Source organism: Anopheles marshallii, chromosome 3 (genome assembly GCF_943734725.1).
Source record: "Anopheles marshallii chromosome 3, idAnoMarsDA_429_01, whole genome shotgun sequence".
Taxonomy (NCBI): Eukaryota; Metazoa; Arthropoda; class Insecta; order Diptera; family Culicidae; genus Anopheles; species Anopheles marshallii.
This window is the reverse complement of record NC_071327.1, coordinates 72,617,461-72,640,326: the sequence shown is the minus strand read 5'-3', so window position 1 is coordinate 72,640,326 and position 22,866 is coordinate 72,617,461. Positions and strand designations below refer to the sequence as shown.

Sequence of the window (22,866 nt, the reverse complement as noted above, 5' to 3'; positions counted from 1 at the left end):
CGTTCCAATTTATCTGGATGTCACTGACCGCGTCGAATTTCTACTTTTCTTAGCACAACGAAATTAGGATATACAAAAAAGTGGCATTATAGCCCCTGCCTTTCTGCAGATGCTCTCATAAGACACTAACTGTTTTAGATGTTTAAGATCAGCATTGTTTAACCCAGTGCGAAATTCCAGATGGACCGATTTCTACTACCATTGGGGATATTCTGACACAATGCTGTTGTTTATATTCTACATGAGAATCGATTTGAGGGCGATCGAAATCAAACACCGAGCGAAATGAACGCAAAAAACAAGTTTTTTTTTACAACGTTTCTATCGATTTGATCGCTGCATGCGATCTCCTCTAGAACCAGTTCTTTCGCTAGCCAAAATTGGCGTCATCATAGGGGACATTTGCATATTTTGAAAGAAATGGCCCAATTTCGGTCCCTTCCCTCAGCCCTTCCCTCAGCGGGATCGTTTGGGTAGTGGTGCGCTAATGAACGCGCCGGACGCCCAATTCTTGGGTCAGATCGTGGGACATTGGAAGACATAAACGGATGGACTTGGGTATCGCGGATAGCGTCCGCTGCAGGTTCTACGGTATTCGGCAATGAATTTGGCCAAGGAAAATGGCTAGCGTGTGCTTTCTTCTGCTTGCCTTTCCACCCGGGATGTGAATATCGTAATAAATTATCAGCTGTGGTTAGCTACGCAGAGTTTCGATAAACCAACCAACTATGTGGTGGTACGTGTGTTGGTGGTGGTGTGCTGGGAAGATGTTTTGCAAATAACGGTACCGACTGATCACCGAAAGGGACAATGAACCGGCGAGATTTGCTATAAATTGAACTGGCAGCCGAACAGACGGCATCAGTATCGTCTGAAGTCTTGTTTTGTAGAGACGCAGAGCAGCATGAGAGCGTTCTTCCTAGTTCTAACGCTAGCGCTGGCGCTAGCTAGTGCCGCCACAACCGAGGACAAGGAAGACAAGATCCCGGAGGAGGTCATCGAAGAGATTAAGGCTAGTGATGACAAGCCGGCCGACGATGATGACGATGTGCGCGGCTACAGTTACTACAATGTAGTGCACGGTCAGCATGGTGGCGACTCTGGGGAACAGGGCTATCGCCCATCAAACTATGCCCCATCGAAGATTGGCTACGGCGGTGGTGGCTATGGAGGCGAAGGCGGTTATGAAGGTGAAGGCGGTTACGGAGGAGGTTACGGTGGTGGCTATGGGGGCTCATACCCGACACGCCCGCCACCCCGTCCAACATCGGATTACGATTTCCCCAAGCCGAAGCCCCCGCCGAAGTGCAACTGTAAGGATATCATCGAACAGATCGATGACCTTGACGAGAAGATCATCAAATCGTTGCTGGATCTGGAGATCAAGGCTGACAGCATCCAGATAGATGTTGCCAGCATCCACAAGGATACGGAGAAGGTAGCGTTTGTGTCGTCCCAGACGCAGCTGATCGCTAACGCAGTCGACAACCAGCTGAACATCGTGCGTCAGAACCTTACCATCATTAAATCCGACGTCGAGTAAGTATTGTTGTTGGGTCAATGTGCTAGATTCGCATTCGTTTTATCGCTCCCATTACCTTTGCCAGGGAATTGACGCAGTTCCAGCAAAACATTCCAGACCGAACCTACCTGACCGAGGCACTGTTCGGTTTGAAGTGCAGCTATCCACGCAAAGACAATCGAGGTGATGACAAAATCTACTCTTCCTGTGAGGACCCCAACATCAAGAAAACTGGCAGCTACTGGATTAAGGCGAACTTCTACAAACCGGTCAAGGTGGTCTGCGTGCTGGACTACGGCGGTCGTTATATGGTGATCCAGAACCGTTTCGATGGTAGCGTTGACTTCTACCGTCCGTGGAGGGAGTACAAGTACGGTTTCGGAAACAACGAGGCTGGCGAGTACTGGCTGGGATTGGACCGTATCTACCAGTTCACCAAGGGCGGCGCAGCTGAGCTGCTGATCGTGCTGGAGGACTTTGAGAAGAATATGACCTACGCCAAGTACGAGCAGTTCGCCATTTCGGATGAGAACGATCAGTATAAGATCACTAAGCTGAGGGGCTTCGCTGGCACTGCCGGCAATTCGTTCGAAGCTGAGGGAATGCGGTTCTCGACCTACGACTACGACAATGACAAGTTCGATCAGAACTGCGCCGCCACCACACACGGTGCCTGGTGGTACAAATCGTGCGGTGACAGGTACGTACGGTGTCAGCTTCAAATGAAGCTTGCATTACCATTGTAACTCATATGCAACTTATTTCTGCCACAGCAATCTCAACGGTCTGTACTTGAACGGAGGCACACTGGAGAAGACCGGTGTCTACTGGTATACGTTCCGTGGATATAACTACAGTTTGAAGAAGACCCGAATGATGCTCCGACGAAGGGAAAGTTCCGGCTACTGAGCGCTGCCAACTTGACTCTGTTTTAGCTATAATACAATAACAAGCAAACACAAATCGTTCAATAAAGTTTGAGGCGTTTTTTGGACAAATACGATATGAGTTTTGACTTCGCTCGTTAAACGACAAGAAACTGGTTTTGGGATTCAGCTTAACGGGACGAAATGAATAGCGGAATGGGGAACCCACATTCTCAGATGGCTACCAGCGATATGTCACAAACATCAGCTTCAATCAGTCACATGTCATCTGGCAGCTGATTCTGGAAGTTGTTTAAGATTCATAGTGGTTAGTGTGGATAAGGGTATCAAAAACGAAACTGAATCATGCCGTAAGTTACATTTCATAATATGACACACGTAGTTAAACAAAATGCTGTAGAGAATCTTGAAGTATACAATTTCCAGTAAGAGATAAACAAGGGAATTGTTATTATTTTGAACCTTTTACTTTAAAATCATAGAACAGCGTAGGCTCTACCTAAGTACGCTAAACTCTGTAAAACAAGTGTTCTATTCGGTATCCTATCTGATCCTATCCGGTAAATAGGTAACTTTGACATTGGTGTGATTTATTTCGCCCAATTTGTCGACCGAACAGATCGGTCCACGGACAACACGCTTTTCATGTTGTTTCCCTTTTCAATGGGATTGTTGTACTGCTTCAAAGAACATTATACGGCCGTCCAGACTCGCCTTCCAGCTATTCCCACCGGAGAATATCGAGATAGTTCATTCATAAAACCACATAAGTCGATCGTTCCCCATCTGACCGGCACCAACTACCGGCGCAACCAATGACGAAGCGAACCAAAGCATAATCTTCTTGCGCACACTCCACCAGTTGCTACGCGATTGTTCCGGCACCGAGAATGATATATTTGTTTTTGACGGGACGCGTTTCCGTCGCCGAGCACAAGTGGCTGCGGCAATTCAATAAGCACCGGTTTAGGCGCAAGAGGAATTGAGCAATCGTTTGTCGACCGTATTCTGAGCAGCTCTGTGCATGTTGCTTGTTTATGTTCTGCCTTTGCAAGGCAAGATGAGCTTTGATGCTCGATAATGATGAGACAGGTAGCTTCCGAATTGAGGGGAGACAGGATCACTTTGTGATCTGTATTTCTTCGTACGGATCTCTGCGATGCTACGGATGCTGCGGAACGTGTGGAAGATGATCAATGTCAATGCAGTGGGCAACCAGCACCGGTAGATAATCGCGTACCAGTCGACAACAAAGTACGAAACATGGAAACGAAAGATACTTCGGTTGAAATTAATCATGATGTATGAGCCAACGATGATGATGCTGTTGTTGCTTCTCCTGTATGCGACCGCGATCGGGACTGCGCGATGTTCTTCGGTTTGATTTACTTTTTCATTCACCTTACGGGAGCAAGTACAGTGACAAATCACCTCCCGCACACAAGCCGGCGGATGATGGTTGACAGGCCAATCGAGGCGAAATGTCGTACACTATGTGACCGAAAGTGAGCGTTGCCCTTGTTTGTTTTTTTTTGTTATTATTATTTAAAATATTTTAATCCAGCAAAGCAATATCCACTTTACATATTGTGCCCCACGGTTCGGCGCGCACACAGAAAATGGTTTTGACTGATAGCTGTCCCGTAGGATTCTTTTTATTCCTTGAGCTTTGCACTGAAACAATTTAGTTTGGAAATTTGTTGATTTCAAGGGAATATATAAAATACGCTACATTTATCTGCTCCATGCAAAGAATGTGCAAACCGAAAGAAAAATGGGCAAGTATAATTAAATGCAATAAATCAAACATTATACTAAATCTTTCAAATTTAATTGAGTTTATACAAAAATGTATCTTTTTATTTGACTGCTTTTAGAAACGAGTTATTTCTTTCAGCATTTATTGAACTAAGAACGGCAAAGGTAAAATGCAGAACCAGATATAGTCAAATGGTATAAAAATACTGTTTGATTTCATACTTTGACAATGTGGGACAATGCCAGTGGGTCAGAAGGATAAAACAGGTTTATGTATTTTACAGCACGTAAAACAAGCATCAGTTTCCGATGCCACACATATTGATATTTCTGAATTCGTCGTAAGCATTAAAAGTTATTTTCCAACCAATTGTGAAACTGTCAGTACAATAATAGGTAGAATGGTTTTAAACATCATTTTTCTTCCTTTTGTGCCTGTTTACAGCATGACCATTGATGTCCTTTTTCAAGTTGATTGTGATTCAAAGGAGACCTCCTGCTAATGACAGTTTGATTAATTGCTTAATGATGGATTTCAGATCGCTATTGGCATCGCCATGAACAAACCTACGATCCTTGGTTGCTTTGTTTGCGACATGCGAACATAAACCACGCTTGGCTACGATCAAATTCCTTTACTTCATGTTTTTTTTAATGAATGTTTGAAGGCATTGCATGGATATGAAATGATTGGACATCTTGCAGTGTCTAGTATATAAGATATATTTAAACGATTTTTGAACTTTTTCTGGATCAGAGTTGTGCGAATGTTGGGCAAAATTCAATTAGTAATTATCAATTCTAAAAGTAGAATTGGTTATACCTATCTCACCAACACGTACATTCTAGGTTCAAATCTACATTGAATCTACCTATATCTTTATAATAATGGACATCTAATCCATGAACACTGATATTCGTTTTAATTTGAAGCGCGCATTTAATATTACTATATTCGTAATATTATTATACAAGAAAGTTACAAGTCCGATGGAGTGTTTATTGCGCCAACGGTCTTAACACGACAGGAGCGGTCCAAAATCCCATTCGGACCATTCCCCCGTACGCGGGATTGACAATCCGGCTATGAGTAAATAAAGTCAAAGCAAGCAAGAAACTGCAGGCCTTAAACTTCTTGAGTTTGTTTTACTGCTGGAATAGAAAATTATTTTAAAAAAAAGCTTTCAACACTAAAATTACATTGGACTATGTCTGTTTCTCTGGTTCTGTTATGTCTGTATTACAATTTGGTACTTTGTTGGCAAGTTGGCAAGCAACATGGAACGAGCCGTGGATGGTTTTGATTTTGTTCAGAAAATTCCTCACCACTGCTGGTTTTTATTGGAGCTTCCTTCGGAACGTATCGTTTGTGACTATAATACCCACCATATAAAAAGAGCATCCTCCATTTCTGAAAACATGATGAACAATTTCAAACTTTATTGCACTTTACTTATTTTTTAAAAAAGTATTTGGAGTTACCAAATACAGATGTAAACGTAACGGTACGATAGAATTGATTTAAACACAAACACCAGTGTGAATGGAAGAACAATGAACAGGATTGATCTGGTAGTTTTAGTGTCAACGGTCATTTTAAATGTAGCTGCTTGAAATACAGCGTTTGCTTTGAAATATTTCATTTCACAAATGAATCACTTTTCATCGCATGGACTATACGCCTGTGCGTATGCAATATTTCAATATTTCGAACAGAATATGGCAATATTTCACAAGCTATCTGAGACACGTTTCACAGCTTACAAATTGTTACACGCACACTCATACAGGCAAAATTAAATTCTGTAACGGTCGCTGCGTAAAAAAAATCGGAATTAATGTAAAATTTGAAGTTTTATTTTTTTTGTTGGAAAAACGACGCAATTCGCCGAAAGCAACATTTAAACTGCACTTTCCTGTTTAGTGTAGTTAATTTTCCACCATTTTTTAGGTTAATTGTGTTAGTTTATGTCAAGACAAAAAGATAACATTAGAAAATCATTTAACATTTGCTAAGGAACACGACCAGTCGTTGATGAACGTTGTGGTCGATAAATTGGCGAAACCAATATTGTAGTCCTCGGTACGTATACAAAATTTTGCGAAACATTATGTTCTACTTTGCGCACTGTATTAGGTTATGGCAATGCTAACAACGCTTTCTAGCTACTTCAGCTGCGCAAACAGCGTACGACCCAGCTATTCTGCAAACTTTTCATAATACAGCCACGAAACGTTCAGTACATTCTCACGAGCCGCTCGAGAATGTGGTTCACCGTTGCGTTGCTACTGGTGTGCGCGATCCGAGGCGGTCTGACCGCAACGTGCGACTTTCCCCAGTCGCTGTGTTTCGATTCGGAACCTGCATTCTCAAATCTTGACTTGCTCAAAGCGGCCATCAAAGGGTTAGGCACGATACCGTCCAACTTCATCAAGCCAGATGATTTGAACGCGCTGATAAGTCAAATCACGAGTAAGGTGAAGGAAACGGCAGGGATAGCACCGGGCAGCTACAAAACATGTTCCGATTTGCCTGCCGGCTCACCGTCCGGGCTGTACCAGCTCAGGGGCGAATTCCGCGCTCAGCAGAATGCGTACTGCGACATGGACTACGATGGTGGCGGTTGGCTAGTGTTTCAACGGCGCTTCAACGGGCTGACCGACTTTTTTCTGCCGTGGAGCGATTATCAGAACGGTTTCGGCGATGTGAAAAGTGGAGAGTTTTGGTGGGGTCTCAACAATTTGTACCGGGCAACCAACCTCATGCCCCACGAGCTCGCCATCATTCTGGAGGACTTTGATGGTGCGAAGGTTGTGGCGAGGTACAGCAAGTTTCAGATCGGTGACGAGGCGGAGATGTACCGGTTGAATGTGCTCGGCACGTACACTGGCACCGCGGGAGATTCGTTGCGACGACAGCTAAACATGGCGTTCTCTACAAAAGACAAGGATAATGACATATTCGCACTGAACTGTGCCCAGCAGAGTACTGGTGCGTGGTGGTACTCTGATTGCCATGACAGGTTAGTACACTGATTGCCGACCGTTACCATGGTACTGACTTATGTTTCATGCTGTATCTTTCCTGCTTTGCACAGCAATCTGAATGGACAGTACCTAAACGGATCAACCACCTTGTACGGGAAAGGTATAACATGGAAAACCTTCCGAGAACAGGGCTACTCGCTTAAAATCGTACGAATGATGATTCGTCGGATATTAGCGTAGTCTGGAGTGATTTATTTGCAATAAAAGTGAATGGTAGAAAGCAAAACGACGTTACCTTTAAAAACAAATAGTGGTAAGCTCAACAACTTCTATCTTCCTCTTTAACAGCTCAACAACCCGAAGAGATCTAGGCCTGTCATTTCTGGTATATTTTTAGACTTTATTTACCCGCTGCTGGCGCTAGTCAGTCCTTGCGTAAGGAGACAACACCTATACAAGAGCTTAACGACAACTTTTAGACATAGAAATGTTGCAAATCTATCTTGAGATACTTGAAATGATAGCATTAACACATTTAGTATTCTTCCAATCTCTACCAACAAAGACTCTCGTGCGATTCCCGCTTGTTGTTTGTCAAAAATGTGCCACCTTTTATTGCTATCGTTAGGTCGCGTCATTTAGGCTCTTTTCTTGCGTATAAGCATTATGGACGTCTTGAGCGATTGTGAAGCCCCCTTGAAGCCTACCCACACCATGGACGTTCTGGGATTGGTAGTAGGCGTTGCACCACTGTAACATCCGTTCAGATTGCTGAAATGGTCGACAAACGTTTAAAAGCTGCCCCACCGTATCCACGCCAACCACCATACGAACCTGTCCCCGCAGTCACTAAACCACCATCCTCCTTTCCACACTCTCGCACAGTTTACCGTGGGCGCCGAATCCGTATCACGATCGAACGTGGAGAATGTCTTCCCCACTGAGGTGCTCATTGAGTTCGCGACAGTGCCGCTGAATCCGCTCAGCGTTGTTAAGCGAAAGTTGTCCGTTTCGGCTGCCACTTTGAAGCTTGAGTACCGAACCGTAGTCGTGGTACTGTCGAAGCCTTCCATCAGGATCGCTAGCTCGTACTGGGTCGGTGTCGTTATCCGATTGAGGCGAGTCAAGCCAATCCAAAACTCCTGATCGGGATGTCCGAACCCATCGCGATATTCATTGAAGCTGCGGGTGAAATTCGTGCGACCGTTCGTACGGTGCTGTATCATAGTCCAACCGCCACCGAACAGTTCCGTCTCGCAGTAGTAGTGCGTGGGCACGTCGTTACCGTCCTGGATGCGGTACAATCCCGACGGTCCGGTTACGTCGTCGCAGGACTGATAAACCGTGACCAGCCGCAACAGCTGCTGAAGGTTTAGTTGCACACTCACCAAAGGATCTTGGGCCGGTGTCTGGTTGGCAATCGATTTGGTGAGGGCGGCAATCGCGTCCGCGATACCCGCATAGCCGGCGCAAGTTTGTCGCGGTGCGCTCAGCAACGAGAAAGAACCCTCGCCGAGCTGGGTGCAAAGGGCCACGAGTAGCAGTGATACGATCAACGTCATCATGGTGCAAAACCGCTCGATCAACTAACTCGACCGGTACGGTTCCCAACAGATCTGAGAATGGGGAAAATTCCTTCTTGATGTATGTGTGCGCGGCTAGCAAAATTCGGTCGCACCACATATGGCAGGTGTTTGAACAATTTGAATGTTCCAATAACAACATACAAAAATTCGCTAACTAGATCACTCGAATGGTAACACTGGCAGCATCCGTAAGACCATGAGATGAATCGATCAAAGTGCTAGATATCGTCAACTAGAGCAGGCGTTGTAAAAGAGCAAAAAAAAAACATTTGTAAGTTAAATTATTTACAGAACCCCGAAATCATTCTATCACAATGCTAGAGTCAAAGTAAATAAAGGATGCTGTCCTAATCAGAAATACTGTACCACATAAGTTGTGGAAGCTAAACGCAACGGAAACGATACGAGTGGCTGTCTGAAATGAGTTAATAAAATGATAAAAAGTTAATGAAACAATATTTGCACACTAAAATGATAAAATTTCACTCAATTTCACTCACCGTTCATGAACGAACCGCAGCAACTTTGCGATGAAAAATTCGTGGAAACTCGCGAGAATATTAATGCTGTGCGTTAGTTTGCTGCATGCATATCTGCATTCATCATAATTAGATGCAACACAATACCGAACATTCATACTGCTTGCTCGTGCTAGTTTCCGGCCAGGAGCGCGTTTTGCTGAAAACTATTTTGTTGCTTGCATGTTGATGCTATTTGAAATAGTATTTCTATTGCGAAACATGGCGTAAATTTAAGTCTTTTTCTGCGTAATTTAAGTTTTGATTTATTATTCGTTTATTACTGTGTATTAATTTGCTACTGATATACCAATAACTAAATAAATAAAATATAATAATAAATAAATAAATCCTCCAGGCCACGAAAAGCTAAACCATATACTAACTACTAACTACTGCATCCCAAATACTAAGGATCTGGACACCCGATCGGATGTCATGAAAGGTTTAATATAGGATTCAACCAAACTTTGTTGCATTCAATTATCTATAATAATTCAAAACGTATCCATTTTTTCTAAGGCAAACAATATCGCTACATCAAAGAGAACATCACTCAATCGACATCCGATCGTATTCGTTGTACAAAAATTTACCATTGTTCCCATTGGTTACAATTTTACAAGCACATTGCTTGAACTCATTAGTGCTACGCGATTCTTGGCAGCAGAATGAAGCAGTGTCTGATTGCAAAAAAGTTAAACCGGCTATTAGAATCGAATATTTTATCATCGACCGAAATCTTTGCACACGATTATTGTCAATGAAAATCAATTAACATATTATACACAAAACTGCAAACATTATACAATTAAACTGAACTGAATTTGTCAACATTGCACTGTTGCATTCATTACACCACCGTGTACGTATCGAATGTGACGAATTTCACCCACAACACTATCAACAGCCATCAAATGTGCAATCTATCGCGCGACCTCAAACGTCATACCGCATGCATTGTAATGAGCAATGAGTGTTTAGTTGTCGGTCAATTTGTCGGATTAATAAACTACGTTATCAATGTAGAAATTGCCGACATTTACTAGCACGAAGAGCATTCAATTTGATTTCATTCGATTGCCGCTTTGCTGATGCTGAGCACCGAGTGTCGAGTGTTAGTGTCGTCGTGACTGTACCACCGTACGGAAGCAAAGCAAATGGGGGCTCTGGTCGGAAGCGTTTTTGTGTTGCTATTTGCCCATGCCATCGATACGTCGGCGGTTTCGAATTACGCCAAAGAGCTGAGTGAAGTTAAACTTTATTTCTTTTCACCGTGGGAAGTACCTTCTTGAGGATGGCACTCGCCGTTCTGAAGCCGTTTCCGATGGCTAATGTGGTGGTTTTTCTTTTTGCCGCCTGGTTTTTTAGATGGTTGAAGCATGAGCAGGACGTGGAATCGTTCGAACCACCACCACAAATCGACCTACGGAGACAGCTGAAGGTGCTGATCCATGGTTGGATTGCGGATCGTAACCACATCTCGATCCTTCCCATCCGGACGGCATACTTGGTGCAGGACGTTCACAACCTGCTGGTAGCCGATTGGTCGCAAGTTGCCTACCTCTTATATCCAAAGGCTCGTGAACAAGCCCTGCCGGTGGCGAACCGTATCGGTAAGATTCTGCTACGGTTCATCGAGCGGGTAGGTATCGACCACAGCCAGGTGCACATTATCGGCCACAGTCTTGGGGCGCATATAGCGGGCAACGTTGGGCGTTACTTTGGTGGGAAGTTATCGCGTGTAACGGCCCTCGATCCGGCAGCACCACTGTTTGAGCTCGAATCCAAAGACGCCATCGGACCCGACACGGCACAGTTCGTGGATGTGATCCACACCGATGCGCTATTGCTGGGCGAGGACATTGTCCGTGGACATGCGGATTTTTTCCCCAACGGTGGCCATGCACCACAACCGGGCTGTGAAATACTCGACTTCGTCACACTACGTACAGTATCCCGGACAACGCGCACACGCTCGCACAGTGTGCAGAGTATCGGGCTTGTGGTTAACGTTCGGGTTCGCTTCACAGATACCTGCAGCCATTGCCGTGCGACCGAATTCTTTGCGGAATCAATTCCGCAGCCGAGCAACTTTATTGCCTGCGCCTGCAGCCGGGAGGAGATTTCGAGAATGGACGCGCACTGCCTGCCGGACGGCCGGGAAACATCCTTGCGCGAGTGTGTACCGATGGGTGAGGCACTCGAGCATAGGTTAGTGATGGACCTGGGTGGCCAAATAAAACTCCCGCATCCATGCGAAAAAAAAGCAGCAGCAGCAGGTAGGCACTATTTTATCGCACTACAGTGTGTACTCTACCTTGCAGTGTTCGGGGAACATTTTTCACGCGAACATCGAGTGAGGCTCCGTTCGGGCTTGGCAATAGCACAGCGAGCGGTTCCAGCATCTAAGACGGTACAGCCACGTGCACGCGGGACGCTGTTCCGTGCGATTGACGTCGTCTGCAAAACATGCAACCAGACACCCGCCCGAAGGTTGACAGGTGGGTCGCTGGATTGTGTCTGTAATAAGAGGAGCACATTAACTTCCCATCCCCAAAACCGACTGGTGCTTATCCAGCGTTGCTAATGGAAGCATTATACAGCATGTCAGGTTATTTTCAAAGACTTAACAAGCCATAATAGACTAAATTGATGCTAGCGATGAATCTTCCCGTGGCCGAGTAGAGTTTGTGCAGTATCATCACCAAGTCCCTCCGCTTGTAGGTATGGACAGTTTACCCCCGAAGCTTTCAGCTGTCAATAAATGATGAATTCCGGGATGGCGAATAGAAATGGTTCGTCTGTATGCTGAACAAACGAGACTGCAAATTGGGAACCATTTATACATGAAACAAACAAATTCAAGATATGAACACATTATTTTTATAATTAAATTATTCGGAGCTTGGGGAAGCTCCGTGGAAGGTTATGCAAACAGTTACAGCTATTTACGTTACTAAAGAGTAAATATAATACTTGAAGCTGAAGATAATGAAGAAACGACTTATTTAGTCGCGGGCTTTAAAGTATACGATTTACTTTGTTTATGTAGATGGAAAAGCAGCGTAGACGAACAAGTACACCACCGGTTCCTTTGATCCAATTGTCTTACAATTTGTCCGTACCATTACACTCACGCTCCCGTTGGTCTCGTACACGCTTATCCCATAAAGTGAGCATGCAGAAGTACGCACGGAAGCTCAAACCGGCAAGCAAAAGCACCCATTTATATTACCATGAGAACAACAATTTTCCGACTCATCTTAAAAGCAAATCTGGTAAAAAAGATGCCGTTCTAGGAATGTGTGCTCACTCCGGGTTACGGTGACGCGCTCATGTCTCTCGAGTGTAATGCGGTAATACCATTACCGGTGAGATGTAAAACTGTCCGTACCCGTACCCGTTCCATGCCAATGGAGGCTGAGCAAGCATTCGTTATTTCGGACCATTTTTTCATGGGTTCTTAGCAAGCAATCAAGAGAAAAAACCAAAACCACTGGATGTCGTATACACTCTGTTTTTTTTTATTCCATTCTAAACCATTTTCACACATAAAGCGAGACAGTATCCACCTGATCATTGCAAATGTAGCCCAATCCCATTTCATTAAGTATGGACCAATTATGGGGCACACACACACAGAGAGGCACAATCAACGAACGGGTCTCATCCCCATCCAATTCCGATTGATCCCAGGCAGGTTTAAATAGATGGATACCTGTGCATGGGAACAGCAACACCATCAGTACAGCAACACACACTTCGTTTAATGATTGCATCTCGATGAACTGTTTTAGTTTGGTAGTAAAAGAAAAAAACACTTCTCTAAAAAAAAACTTGTACGCCTTGCAAGTACAAGTTCCGTTGGAAACCGAGCGTCCATTACACAACTGCTGGCAACTCCTTCCGCCCTATTCCAGGAATGTGGGTGGTGCTTCATACAGCCTAGCATCAGGGAAGGTTCATAACCGGTGGGTCCGCGTAATCCTTCCACAGCACTGTTTCCGCCGTGCGGTTTGTGGTGGTGGTGGTCGTGGTAGACAGCATCGGGGTGCTGGTGCGTCTCAGTGCTAGGTTGCCGTATGCGCGCAAAAGTTCTGCAATTGTAGTGAATAAAGCGCAACATTACCGCTATGATATATATGGTTGCTTTTTCCTCGTAAGCTTATCGTCGAACTGCTGATTTTCTCAAATTTTATTTTATTCAAGCATCAATGAGTTATCGTGTGTGTGTTCGGCACGTGTGTTTGCATCGCATGCAGCTAGCTGTCGATGGGGAAGCGTTCAAATGCAACAGGTGAACAGCAGCAGTTAGGTAACACTGAGCGGTGCACACAGTGTAGTTAGCTGCATGGCAAACGGCGCTTGTAGTTCTTCCACACGCACATCGGTTTTCCAATGGGTTCAAACCATGCATACATCGAACAACAAGCAAGGTGCGTTACGGCGTAATGTAAATGCGTACCCTTTGCTACATAATACCTGATTGAGTACCGCAACCGCTGATCGGGTCCTGATTTACTCGACCCTTTCGATGCCGTCGGAACATTTCTATCACAGCCTTCCTGTGGGGAAATATCGGGGGGTATCATAAGCTATTTGTTGAAGCTGTATGGGAATAGTCGTCACTGTCCGTTGCCTACCTAAAGTTCTGTCCACTGATACAGTACAGTATGAAGTTGATGCCGAAGTTGGTGATGAAGAACAAGTAGCAATAGTACTGCACCAGCACGGTAAGATACGAATGGCCCGTCTGAAAAGCGGAAGCGAAGAACAGAACCGCCGGGTGTGAGATGTTTTCTTGCGCTCAATTAATATCTGTCACCGGTGGTACGGTTGAGTGAGCATATATCTCGCTAGCGAAGAACCGCCAGCAGCAGAGCTTCCCTTCAATGTCTTATTCTAAGTTGTTATCCATCAACTGGCTCACCTCGACGAATGCACGAACGCGCATGACGTAGCTCGGCAGATTGAGACACACAAACACCGAGGACACGATGAGTAGCATTTTGGTGACCTTCATCTGGGAGTGCAGCATCCGGTTTTCTCCTGCATTCCGGGCACGAAGGAAGAAAAGAAAAGAAAAAAATATGGAGCACTTTAATGAATCGTGGGTGGTTATAGAAAAAATAAACCCCATTTGGTCCGGAACATCATTCCATACTCATGCTGGATCGCCTCAAAATGCCATTCCGCCCGTTGGGATGAGTCGAAAAGTACTGGAAGCTTAGCTGCCTTCGTATTTCTAAATTCGATGGTTTTCTACGGCGGAGAGACACAAATCACGAATGTACCATGTTAAAACGGGGCTGTCGTGTACCGGGTACGTGCACCAGCGTGGATGTGACCACATGCATTACCTTTTGGGCAGGGTCATGTTACGGCGCAAGCCAGCGAAACGCCACACGGTGAAGCTGGTGACGGAGTTCAGGACGACGATGATGGTGAACGGGACGACAAACACTATCACCGTATCGATGTAGTTGAAAATTTCCATTTGTGACTGAAAAAAAATGCAAAATATATATGGACATGTGAAGCGGACATGTACGTTTACTAAAACGTCTACTGAAACTAAACCTAATTAGATTTTTTGACATTTAATACTATAATTAGACCTCCAGTTCAGTTGATCTATTGTGGAGTGACTATAATTAGAGCCAAATAATATAAAAAACCATCTGTTGTTTAGTAATAATATTGTTTTTTAAGAGTTTTGACTAATTTGTGGCTGTTACCAGATGTTAGTCAAAAGCTTTGTAGCCATGCGTACTATGCGTAGTTCTTTTTTTTTTTTTACGCATCAACGCCTACATCTCCCATTTCTTGGCTCCTTCACAGTGAAACAAATCATATGGGAATGTTTCAGCCACCAGTTTGCTTCCAGGAAACCCGAATTATGGCTGCTATTTCACGCACGGTTGCACTTTAATCTTCGGCAGGCTTGTCTCCGGACTGACGGACGCGTGCCGACTACACCGGGATCTCACAGCTAGACATCTAGTTCTATTTCTGTCTATTTCCTTCTCTACACGCCTTACTCTCATACAACTTCAAAGATAGTTCTTAGTATCTGCCGCACGTGAAAGAAAAGGGCAGTGCGGTCCAAGAATTGTGTACCAAAAAATTACTAAAAACTATCACCGTGTGAAGTCTGTTGCATTTCATATCTTCATGTAATTATCTGTTTTTTCGAAGAAGTTTACAGATCCCATAGTGTACAAAATGCTTCTCGACTGCTAAACTCCGCCTCTAATTTCACAAATAAGGTAGTATTCCGGAGCTATCGTCTACTAATACCATGCTTCCTTGTCCGGCTCTGTCATGGTCAAAGCCTTGGGTAAATAGGTACAAGGTAAGCTACAGTGTATGCTCTGTCTGTGTGAACGGTCTTCAAAGATGCAATGGCTTGAATCGTAATGAATCTTTAAGGTAAGTTATATTCGTAACTCTCCAAGGCTCAATTTTACCATATACATCCGAATCATAAATTCTTATCTCGGGATCTTTGGGGGATCAGTCCAGAAGACATTCAATCCACAGGAAAAACTAAGCCTATAGACTAGGCCCAATCCTGTCAGCTTGTAGTTGTCAAGCTCTACTTATCTATTCTATCAATAATTAATGCATAGTCGGTAAAGAACACATTAAATTACTGGGTTATAAATTATTCCTGTGGTATATTTTACAGTCCATATTGTACCATCATCTTACTCACAAATGTTTCGATGGAAATAGAACGTAACAGGGAAAATGGGCAGGGAATTTTCGCAGTCCGACTTACTTCCTTGAAGTTCCTCGATCGTCAATGACCAAAACATCCCAAACATTTGAGTGCGTCAGGCTTGCCCAACAGTTCTACCACCCGGCAGCAATGAATTATTCATCGTTTTTAATTCCACATCATCCAATGTATAGGGTTTGGCAATGTTGCACTTGTAGCAAATTGGACCGATCGGTTTGCGCGAAGTTTGGGAGTTGCCACGCTACGGCAAGAATGAAAATCCTCTTTGCCGTCCTAAGTGGTTTCCGTTCCGTTGATAAACCACTCATATTTTCCACTTTCCAATATCGAAGAAATGAAGCGACGGTTTCATCCTACGCACTGTTGCTTCCGATTCAAGTGCCATGACCATGCCGACACACACACACACACACACACACACACACACACACACACACACACAAACAGTGCCAATCCGAAGATTATCCAATTATAATCAGTTTTCCGACACGTTCTACAGGAAATCCAGCGCTGTAAATCAAGTTTGTGTCTTCGTTTCTTGACTTCGTACCATCGGGTCATCGAGTGTTTGCACGATTCCACGTGCGGTACTTATGTCGATGCCCAACGAGTGTCGGAGAGTAAAAAAAAAAAATAATGTGTTTTTATACTTGATTTCCTTTTTTTCCATTTTCACATCCAGCATAAAATGTTTTTCCATCAGCTCAATTATCTACAGTGGTTTTTTTTTTGTTCTCCAACTTTCATTTCGGGTTTGGTCCGTTGTTGCACGTGGGAATGTTGCACGCACAAAAAAAGGGGTTTTAAAATAACACCCAAACACAGGCCGCTTATTTTTGACAACTTTCGTGCGTTGGATTAGATCTTTTTCCGGTGCGAATTTTATGTACAGTGAGTCGTGTCGGTATTTTTTGGTTTTGTTTTCGAGCTGTAGAATCTGGAATTTTTGGAGATTGCAATCTGTTTGCCAACCGCCAGATACGAAAACAGACAGCTGTGTGATGTTTTCATTAAAATAAGTGTTAGTGGTTTTGTGTTTGTGGAACATGTTTTCCTTTTAGTACGAAGTATTTTCAACGAAGTTTTTCGTGCGTTTCCTGGACGATAGCGGTGGTAGAATGAAAATAATCAACTAAACTACATATTGTTTTCACAAGTCTATCGAGCTGCGGTAAATGAAGACATCTGGTGGCAAATTTCCATCTACATTGCCATCAATGGCGAGCAGTGAAGCAATAAGTTTACAAAAATTTGAATTAAAAATAGGCACCTTTTATGCACTTAGACCATAACAAAATAAAGAGCATATTGTTGTGAATTGAGCTTTAGCTGATTATTGCAACAATAACAACAACAACAACAACAACAAAATCCAACACCTAAACCAATGCATTTTAACCTTTGCGTTGCTCCGTTCAATGTGCTAAGGTCGTATGTCACCGAAAAAAGCACACCCCGCCGGGTTAAAATAAGCAGCTTACAAAAATCCGAAAACTAGCAGCTAGCAGCAGCTCCGTAAATGCAGAATTTATTTCAGTACAAAGCATTGCCCACGGTCGGAAAGTTCGGCCAGTGTGCGGATGTGCTGTTTGCGTTTCATATTCACAGATCAGACCGCGGTGTGAAGTTTGGCCGGGCAAGCGGCATTCGGCGACGCTCGCGACATGATCTAATATGGTGGCCCCCCTAAGGGGGGTCTGTGTGTCTGTATATATTTTTTTGTTTTGCTCGTTAGTGGCACAGAAAAATAAGCTTTCCCACCCGGGTCCCGGTGATGATTAAAATAATAATATACTTCAAGGTAAGCATTTGTTGCCCGCTGGCTGCGAAATAAACACTTGCCCGCATAAATCACATCGTATATATGTGCATTTTAAACAAATTGATTATAACTTGACTTCTTTTTTATCTTTATCGGCACAAGAACCTCAAGAGGTCTAGGGTTGCCTTTTCTGCCTTTCTTTGGCTTTATTTACCCTTAGCCGGATAGTAAGTCCTGCGTACGGGGGATTGGTCCGGATGGGATTTTGGTCCGGTCCGTTCTTGTGAAGACCGGCGTCGCTACCAACACACTTAACTTAACTTCACAAACATATGAAAAACAATTTAAATTGTGATTTTAGTTAAAATTGTGTGATCCACTTGAAAGGGTTTTATGGATTTGCACCAAAACAAAAAAAAGCAGACGCTTCCCTTTATTCGTTCAGTACAATGTTCGCAACCAGAGCAACTCGTTGATGCTACGCTGGATATCAATCGGCAGCAATTAACAGTAGTAGACGATGTTATTGTTTTTCTTTAATACCCAACTGACACCCCCACAACAAACGTGGGTTAATTTCACGGTAGGCAACAAACCCACCAGCACCGATCGTGCTTCAATTGAAATTTAATTCTATTACCAGTTTGAGCTCCGACGCCCGAGATGAGTACATGGAAGCATTCACTTTACCCTCCCGAGGTGCCATCTGTACTACGGAGTTGTAGTGCCATAGTGCGGTGCAGTAGGGCCGGATAAATGGATATCGAAATCAATCGCCCCGGGAACCCTGGGACAATCGCATCACTACCGGTCCGGCCGCTCTGTCGACGCTTTCGGACACGCTTGTTAATCCGATGACTGATCCAATGGGTGGGAGCTTTCGTTAGACGGCTGGAAAAATGTACGTCCACTTGCAAACGAGGCAGAGAGTTTTCAACGCCCGTGGGGACGGGTACAATTTGCGCCGCTAAGCTCTTCCCAGAAGCAAAAACAGCTTAATGTTTATTCAACAGCTTAATGTCCTCTCTTTTTGCTTGGTAAATTCGTATAAAGCATAAGAAAGAGTTTAGGCGTGTATAGATACCAAAATCACTGCTGCCAGCAGATGGAACAGTTGTCAGCCATTTGTTACACCACGTGTAGATCGGGGGTAGTAGTGTTAGATTGCAATTTTTTTTCCAATATTCCACCCCAAAAAGAAATGAACGTTGCAGGTGGTCGGGGTTGGGCCGAATGTTGCTATGGCAACGCTACGTACCGTGTACTCCTTTCGCATATCGCAGATGGTGACGTTGCTGCGCTCGGAGTACTGCGTGCCGGCGTAGAAGATGTACGGTACGCTGTGCACACTGCCCACCATCGTCAGGCAGGCGATGATAGTTTTCGCCCGCCGCACCGTACACCAGCTCTGCCGCTTGAGCGGGTACCGCACGACGATGAAGCGCTCGAACGTGAAGGCCACTACGTACCAGACGGACAGGAAGCTGCTGACACCGCTCGTGTACGTGAACAGCTGGCAGTACGGTTCGCGCGTGTAGATGTGCACCTGAAAGAAGCTCAACCAGGTGACGAACAGCCCGACGAGATAGCACGTGTCGCTGATCCCGAGCGCGGCCAGATAGTACGACGACGACAGCTTCTTCAGCTTCGTGTTGAAGAACACCAGCACCGACAGAATGTTCCCGATGCTGCCCACCACCACCAGCAGCGGCATGTAGTAGAAGTTGAGAAAATTTCCAATCAGTTCCATCACCACCTCCGTCTCGGTTAGGTTAAGGGCGGCTCCCCCGTCCGCCCCGTCCATGCCGACCCGGGCGTCCGCCATCGGGGGATGGATGGTACTACCGTTAAGCATGGCCCTCCGGGTGGCCCAATTCGTCACTCACTCACTCACTGATCGTCCTGTTCAAACACACACACACACACGCACGGCATTACCGGAGATGGCACGCCCCGGGACTGCACTACACACTGGCGACACTGCACCTACCAGCCCGATCGTACCGGTTTCGTGTGTTCGCGATGATGATCAGTTCCACTTCCACTACCATTTAGCATGATCACATGGCCACTCGAAAGCGCGTGTTTGCTGCCAAATTCGAGACCGGGTTAGCAGCAACTGAAGCGCACCATCGGACCGGAATGTGTTAAATGAACGGTTCGGCTACGGTTCGATTTTTCCGTATCGTTATCGGTATCGAGATGAACACAGTAGGCGGTTGGGATGTGAGAATTGTAGGTACGAAGTGCGCATGGTCAAAACGTGTATCCCTACCACAAGATTTCTCTACCAATTCATCCGTATCACATTGGTCGACGAGTTCTATATTTTGATCACCTCAGAATTGTAGTAAAAAAGTCATATTTTAACAGACTATTTCAACTACTTAGAGAAGAATATTGTTCATTATTTGTTTCATGTTTCTTAATTTTTCTTGTATAAAAAGACAAAAAAAATTCAAACTCACCTCGAAGTGCGTTATCCAAATTATATCGTCATGAACTCGGGACAATTTGTTGCGCATAATCAACATGTATCCCTACTCCCGGAATTGCGTACTGATTCATCAGCGCTACATGCGCTTTTCAGCGCTCATTCATGGCTAGTGAATGCGAATCCATCTCCAAACTCGGAATTGTAGGAAGCTGAATGCAGTGCTGCTTAGCCGTTCGGAAGGAAAAGCATCCGTTTGCGGGAAAGATGTGCTTTTTGGCTGTCTCTGCCTCAGCGTACGCTTTCGTCATAGCGAACAAAGTGGTGTAACCAGCAACATTATTGCCTCAATTGTATGAATATGACAAATTCCAGACCAAAATGCTTGCCATTCAGCTATGTTTTGATACAAAGATACCATTCGTGATGATTTCCGAACGTGCTAATGCGCACCCGGAATGGATTGCAAGGAGATTGTAGGTATTCATGTTGTGTTTTTTGTTTGCTTTCCGCACATCATCCTTTAAGTTCCTGGCCGTGTAATCACGTTCGTAAAGAGACAAATGTTTCGTAATAACGAGCATTTCCACATGAAATAACCTTTTTTAGCGAAATATGTACGAAACAAAGAATTTTCAATAAGCAGCGCGAGTTGCTAGTTGGGGAAAACACGTTTGCCCCCCGAAAAAAAAAACGAATGCTTTCGGCGACTGTGTGCCGTTTAAAAACCGTTGGCGTTGGGGGTGTTTTTTTTTTGTTTCCAGCCACTTACACAACGAAACCATGGACCAAACTCAATCTTATCATCTATTGAAGTGCAGTCAAAAAGCATAAATTTTGGGTTGGAAGTTTTTATCCATTTCTTTTCACCGGCGTGTTTGAATGTGAGCTCGCGGACAGCACGTGAAGGAATTTATAGGAAAACACTAGAAAGCTTGAACAATTCCAGACCAGACCTCGACACGTTCTGCTTCAGCTTGACTAACATCCAACCTCGGATAAGTTATGAAATTTGCTATAACTTAAGTAATTAAAATGCTTCCAGTTTATCATCAGACAAAATCGATACTTTCTTCATATGTTTAATTGGAGGTGGAATAAATTCTCAATAAAGTTATCGGAAGTGATAGTTTATTAACCTATCCTTCACTAAAGTTGGGCAGTATATTAAGTCGATTCTGAATGAAGATGATAAGGCGATAAAGGAGAAAACTGAGTGAAAGAGACATGTTCTTTTCCACACTCCTTGGGCGGGATTGAAGCTCTTCTTTATGGGCATTACTACCTAAGAAGCCATTTATGGCATTTCTTGTCTTTATTTCCCATAGCTGTAGAGTCATGTCCTGCGTGCGGAAATGCTGTCCAGAAGGGATTTCATGTCAGTCTTGACATTTGAAACCTCGACAACACTAAACCACTGGACCGTTCCTGTGACCCATTTAGCAAGGAGTAATTTAAACCAGCTGCGTACGGCCTTTGAAATGTGAAGATTAAAATAGGTTGGGAAAGCGCACTGATGAACAAATAAGAAGAACGCTTAACAATAAGGTATCCCGGCGACCTTCGAAGTATGAGCGAAGGATGGAATAAAGTGATATCAATAAAATCGATGTATAGGGCAACGATTATTGCGGCCTGTGCGAAAGGACTAAATCGAAACCACACTGACCGCAGACGCCTTTGGGTAGTGACTATTAAGTTGGTTAATGGGTTCTACACCTGTTTGATATGCTCACTGGTGATGTTAGCTTCGGGAGACTGGATGACCGAGTAACGTCCCAATAATCCATTGTTCCAATAATTTATATAATAAACAAACAATAGATTTTTAGATTTTTTTATCATGTGTTTCTTTTGCAAGTAATCATCGACACAATTCATGCGACGTTTTCCATAAAAATAGATTATTTTCTTTGTAATCTTTGTAGCATTTGTGATATAATTAACGGATTGGATATCAGACGTTTGGTTGAAACTTTTTTATTTAATTTTGGAAAAATTTACTTAATTACGTTAATACGTAATACGCTTGTGAGAGAGCTCCTAAACATGCCGATGGAGCTTCGTAAGATGTCTTCCAATGACTCGCCGCAAGAACGTAACGAGCTTCGGCGAGAAGAAGTAATTGAGTTTAGAATTTAATGCGAAGGTAAGCTCAACAAGCATCATGGCATGGTAACTGAAATCGATGTTGACATATCAGAATGCTCACAAATCAGGCAAGTCAAAGCTTCCACGAAATCTGTTGATGAAATAATCCTTTAATATTAAGCCACATCTCGATCTTAGTTTCGTGTTGAACTGGAATTTGCGGAAATAGAGGGACAGTCTTTCCTTCTCCCTTGAGTATTTACGAGTTGAATTCGATTTGTTGTTTGTTTCAGCTTTTGCACATGACAGATGTGAGATGTGGGAGTGGAGATTAAATTTTGAAGGAAAATCAAATGTTGGGACAATTTCTCGTCTACGAAGAATTAAGTAATTACTTGGCTAGAACAATCCTGCTAGCTTCCCGTAAGCAAGCTGTAGCATCATAAGAAATAGGTACATTACATCTTTATCAGAATGGATAATTAACCAACACGTCAGTAGGCTGTGTATGAAAACATATACAATAGTACTTAGCAGCAATGTCATCTTCATACCATACCTTCCATAATTGT

The 22,866-nt window shown here is 43.9% G+C and overlaps 5 protein-coding genes across 5 annotated transcripts; 3 read left to right on the top strand and 2 right to left on the bottom strand.

Annotated features, from left to right (window-relative positions):
* The first annotated feature begins 904 nt into the window (after positions 1 to 904).
* Positions 905 to 2,431, top strand: LOC128714998 (angiopoietin-1-like). The gene is made up of 3 exons (XM_053809880.1): positions 905 to 1,539; positions 1,608 to 2,222; positions 2,296 to 2,431. Exons 1-3 carry the CDS (start codon positions 905 to 907, stop codon positions 2,429 to 2,431), a joined length of 1,386 nt encoding a protein of 461 aa, XP_053665855.1.
* Positions 2,432 to 6,432: 4,001 nt separating this feature from the next.
* Positions 6,433 to 7,395, top strand: LOC128713119 (ficolin-2-like). The gene is made up of 2 exons (XM_053807981.1): positions 6,433 to 7,190; positions 7,266 to 7,395. Exons 1-2 carry the CDS (start codon positions 6,433 to 6,435, stop codon positions 7,393 to 7,395), a joined length of 888 nt encoding a protein of 295 aa, XP_053663956.1.
* A 398-nt stretch (positions 7,396 to 7,793) lies between these two features.
* LOC128715280 (angiopoietin-related protein 6-like) lies at positions 7,794 to 8,720 on the bottom strand. Its single transcript, XM_053810162.1, has 2 exons — positions 7,990 to 8,720; positions 7,794 to 7,926 (listed from the first exon to the last, which is right to left on the bottom strand). The coding sequence occupies exons 1-2, from the start codon at positions 8,718 to 8,720 to the stop codon at positions 7,794 to 7,796; spliced, it is 864 nt and encodes a 287-aa protein (XP_053666137.1).
* A 1,699-nt stretch (positions 8,721 to 10,419) lies between these two features.
* Positions 10,420 to 11,671, top strand: LOC128713118 (pancreatic lipase-related protein 2-like). The gene is made up of 4 exons (XM_053807980.1): positions 10,420 to 10,535; positions 10,631 to 11,208; positions 11,293 to 11,473; positions 11,587 to 11,671. The coding sequence occupies exons 1-4, from the start codon at positions 10,420 to 10,422 to the stop codon at positions 11,669 to 11,671; spliced, it is 960 nt and encodes a 319-aa protein (XP_053663955.1).
* Positions 11,672 to 13,213: 1,542 nt separating this feature from the next.
* On the bottom strand, positions 13,214 to 19,624 carry LOC128710842 (neuropeptides capa receptor-like). Its single transcript, XM_053805696.1, has 7 exons — positions 19,028 to 19,624; positions 14,623 to 14,765; positions 14,427 to 14,524; positions 14,193 to 14,311; positions 13,906 to 14,015; positions 13,745 to 13,827; positions 13,214 to 13,359 (listed from the first exon to the last, which is right to left on the bottom strand). The coding sequence occupies exons 1-7, from the start codon at positions 19,622 to 19,624 to the stop codon at positions 13,214 to 13,216; spliced, it is 1,296 nt and encodes a 431-aa protein (XP_053661671.1).
* Between the last annotated feature and the right edge of the window lie 3,242 nt (positions 19,625 to 22,866).

Bases quoted from the DNA above. Each gene is read 5' to 3' on its own strand.
- LOC128710842 (XM_053805696.1), bottom strand. From the start codon at position 19,624: ATGCTTAACGGTAGTACCATCCATCCCCCGATGGCGGACGCCCGGGTC. The intron at 14,766-19,027 runs GTACGTAGCGTT...ATTTTTTTTCAG, and splicing joins ATATGCGAAAGGAGTACACG to TCACAAATGGAAATTTTCAA. The intron at 13,360-13,744 runs GTATTATGTAGC...CTACAATTGCAG, and splicing joins CGGTTGCGGTACTCAATCAG to AACTTTTGCGCGCATACGGC.
- LOC128714998 (XM_053809880.1), top strand. From the start codon at position 905: ATGAGAGCGTTCTTCCTAGTTCTAACGCTAGCGCTGGCGCTAGCTAGT. The intron at 1,540-1,607 runs GTAAGTATTGTT...TACCTTTGCCAG, and splicing joins ATCATTAAATCCGACGTCGA to GGAATTGACGCAGTTCCAGC. The intron at 2,223-2,295 runs GTACGTACGGTG...TTTCTGCCACAG, and splicing joins TACAAATCGTGCGGTGACAG to CAATCTCAACGGTCTGTACT.
- LOC128713119 (XM_053807981.1), top strand. From the start codon at position 6,433: ATGTGGTTCACCGTTGCGTTGCTACTGGTGTGCGCGATCCGAGGCGGT. The intron at 7,191-7,265 runs GTTAGTACACTG...TGCTTTGCACAG, and splicing joins TACTCTGATTGCCATGACAG to CAATCTGAATGGACAGTACC.
- LOC128713118 (XM_053807980.1), top strand. From the start codon at position 10,420: ATGGGGGCTCTGGTCGGAAGCGTTTTTGTGTTGCTATTTGCCCATGCC. The intron at 10,536-10,630 runs GTGGGAAGTACC...CTGGTTTTTTAG, and splicing joins AAACTTTATTTCTTTTCACC to ATGGTTGAAGCATGAGCAGG. The intron at 11,474-11,586 runs GTTAGTGATGGA...TCTACCTTGCAG, and splicing joins GGTGAGGCACTCGAGCATAG to TGTTCGGGGAACATTTTTCA.
- LOC128715280 (XM_053810162.1), bottom strand. From the start codon at position 8,720: ATGATGACGTTGATCGTATCACTGCTACTCGTGGCCCTTTGCACCCAG. The intron at 7,927-7,989 runs GTTCGTATGGTG...CGACCATTTCAG, and splicing joins TTTAGTGACTGCGGGGACAG to CAATCTGAACGGATGTTACA.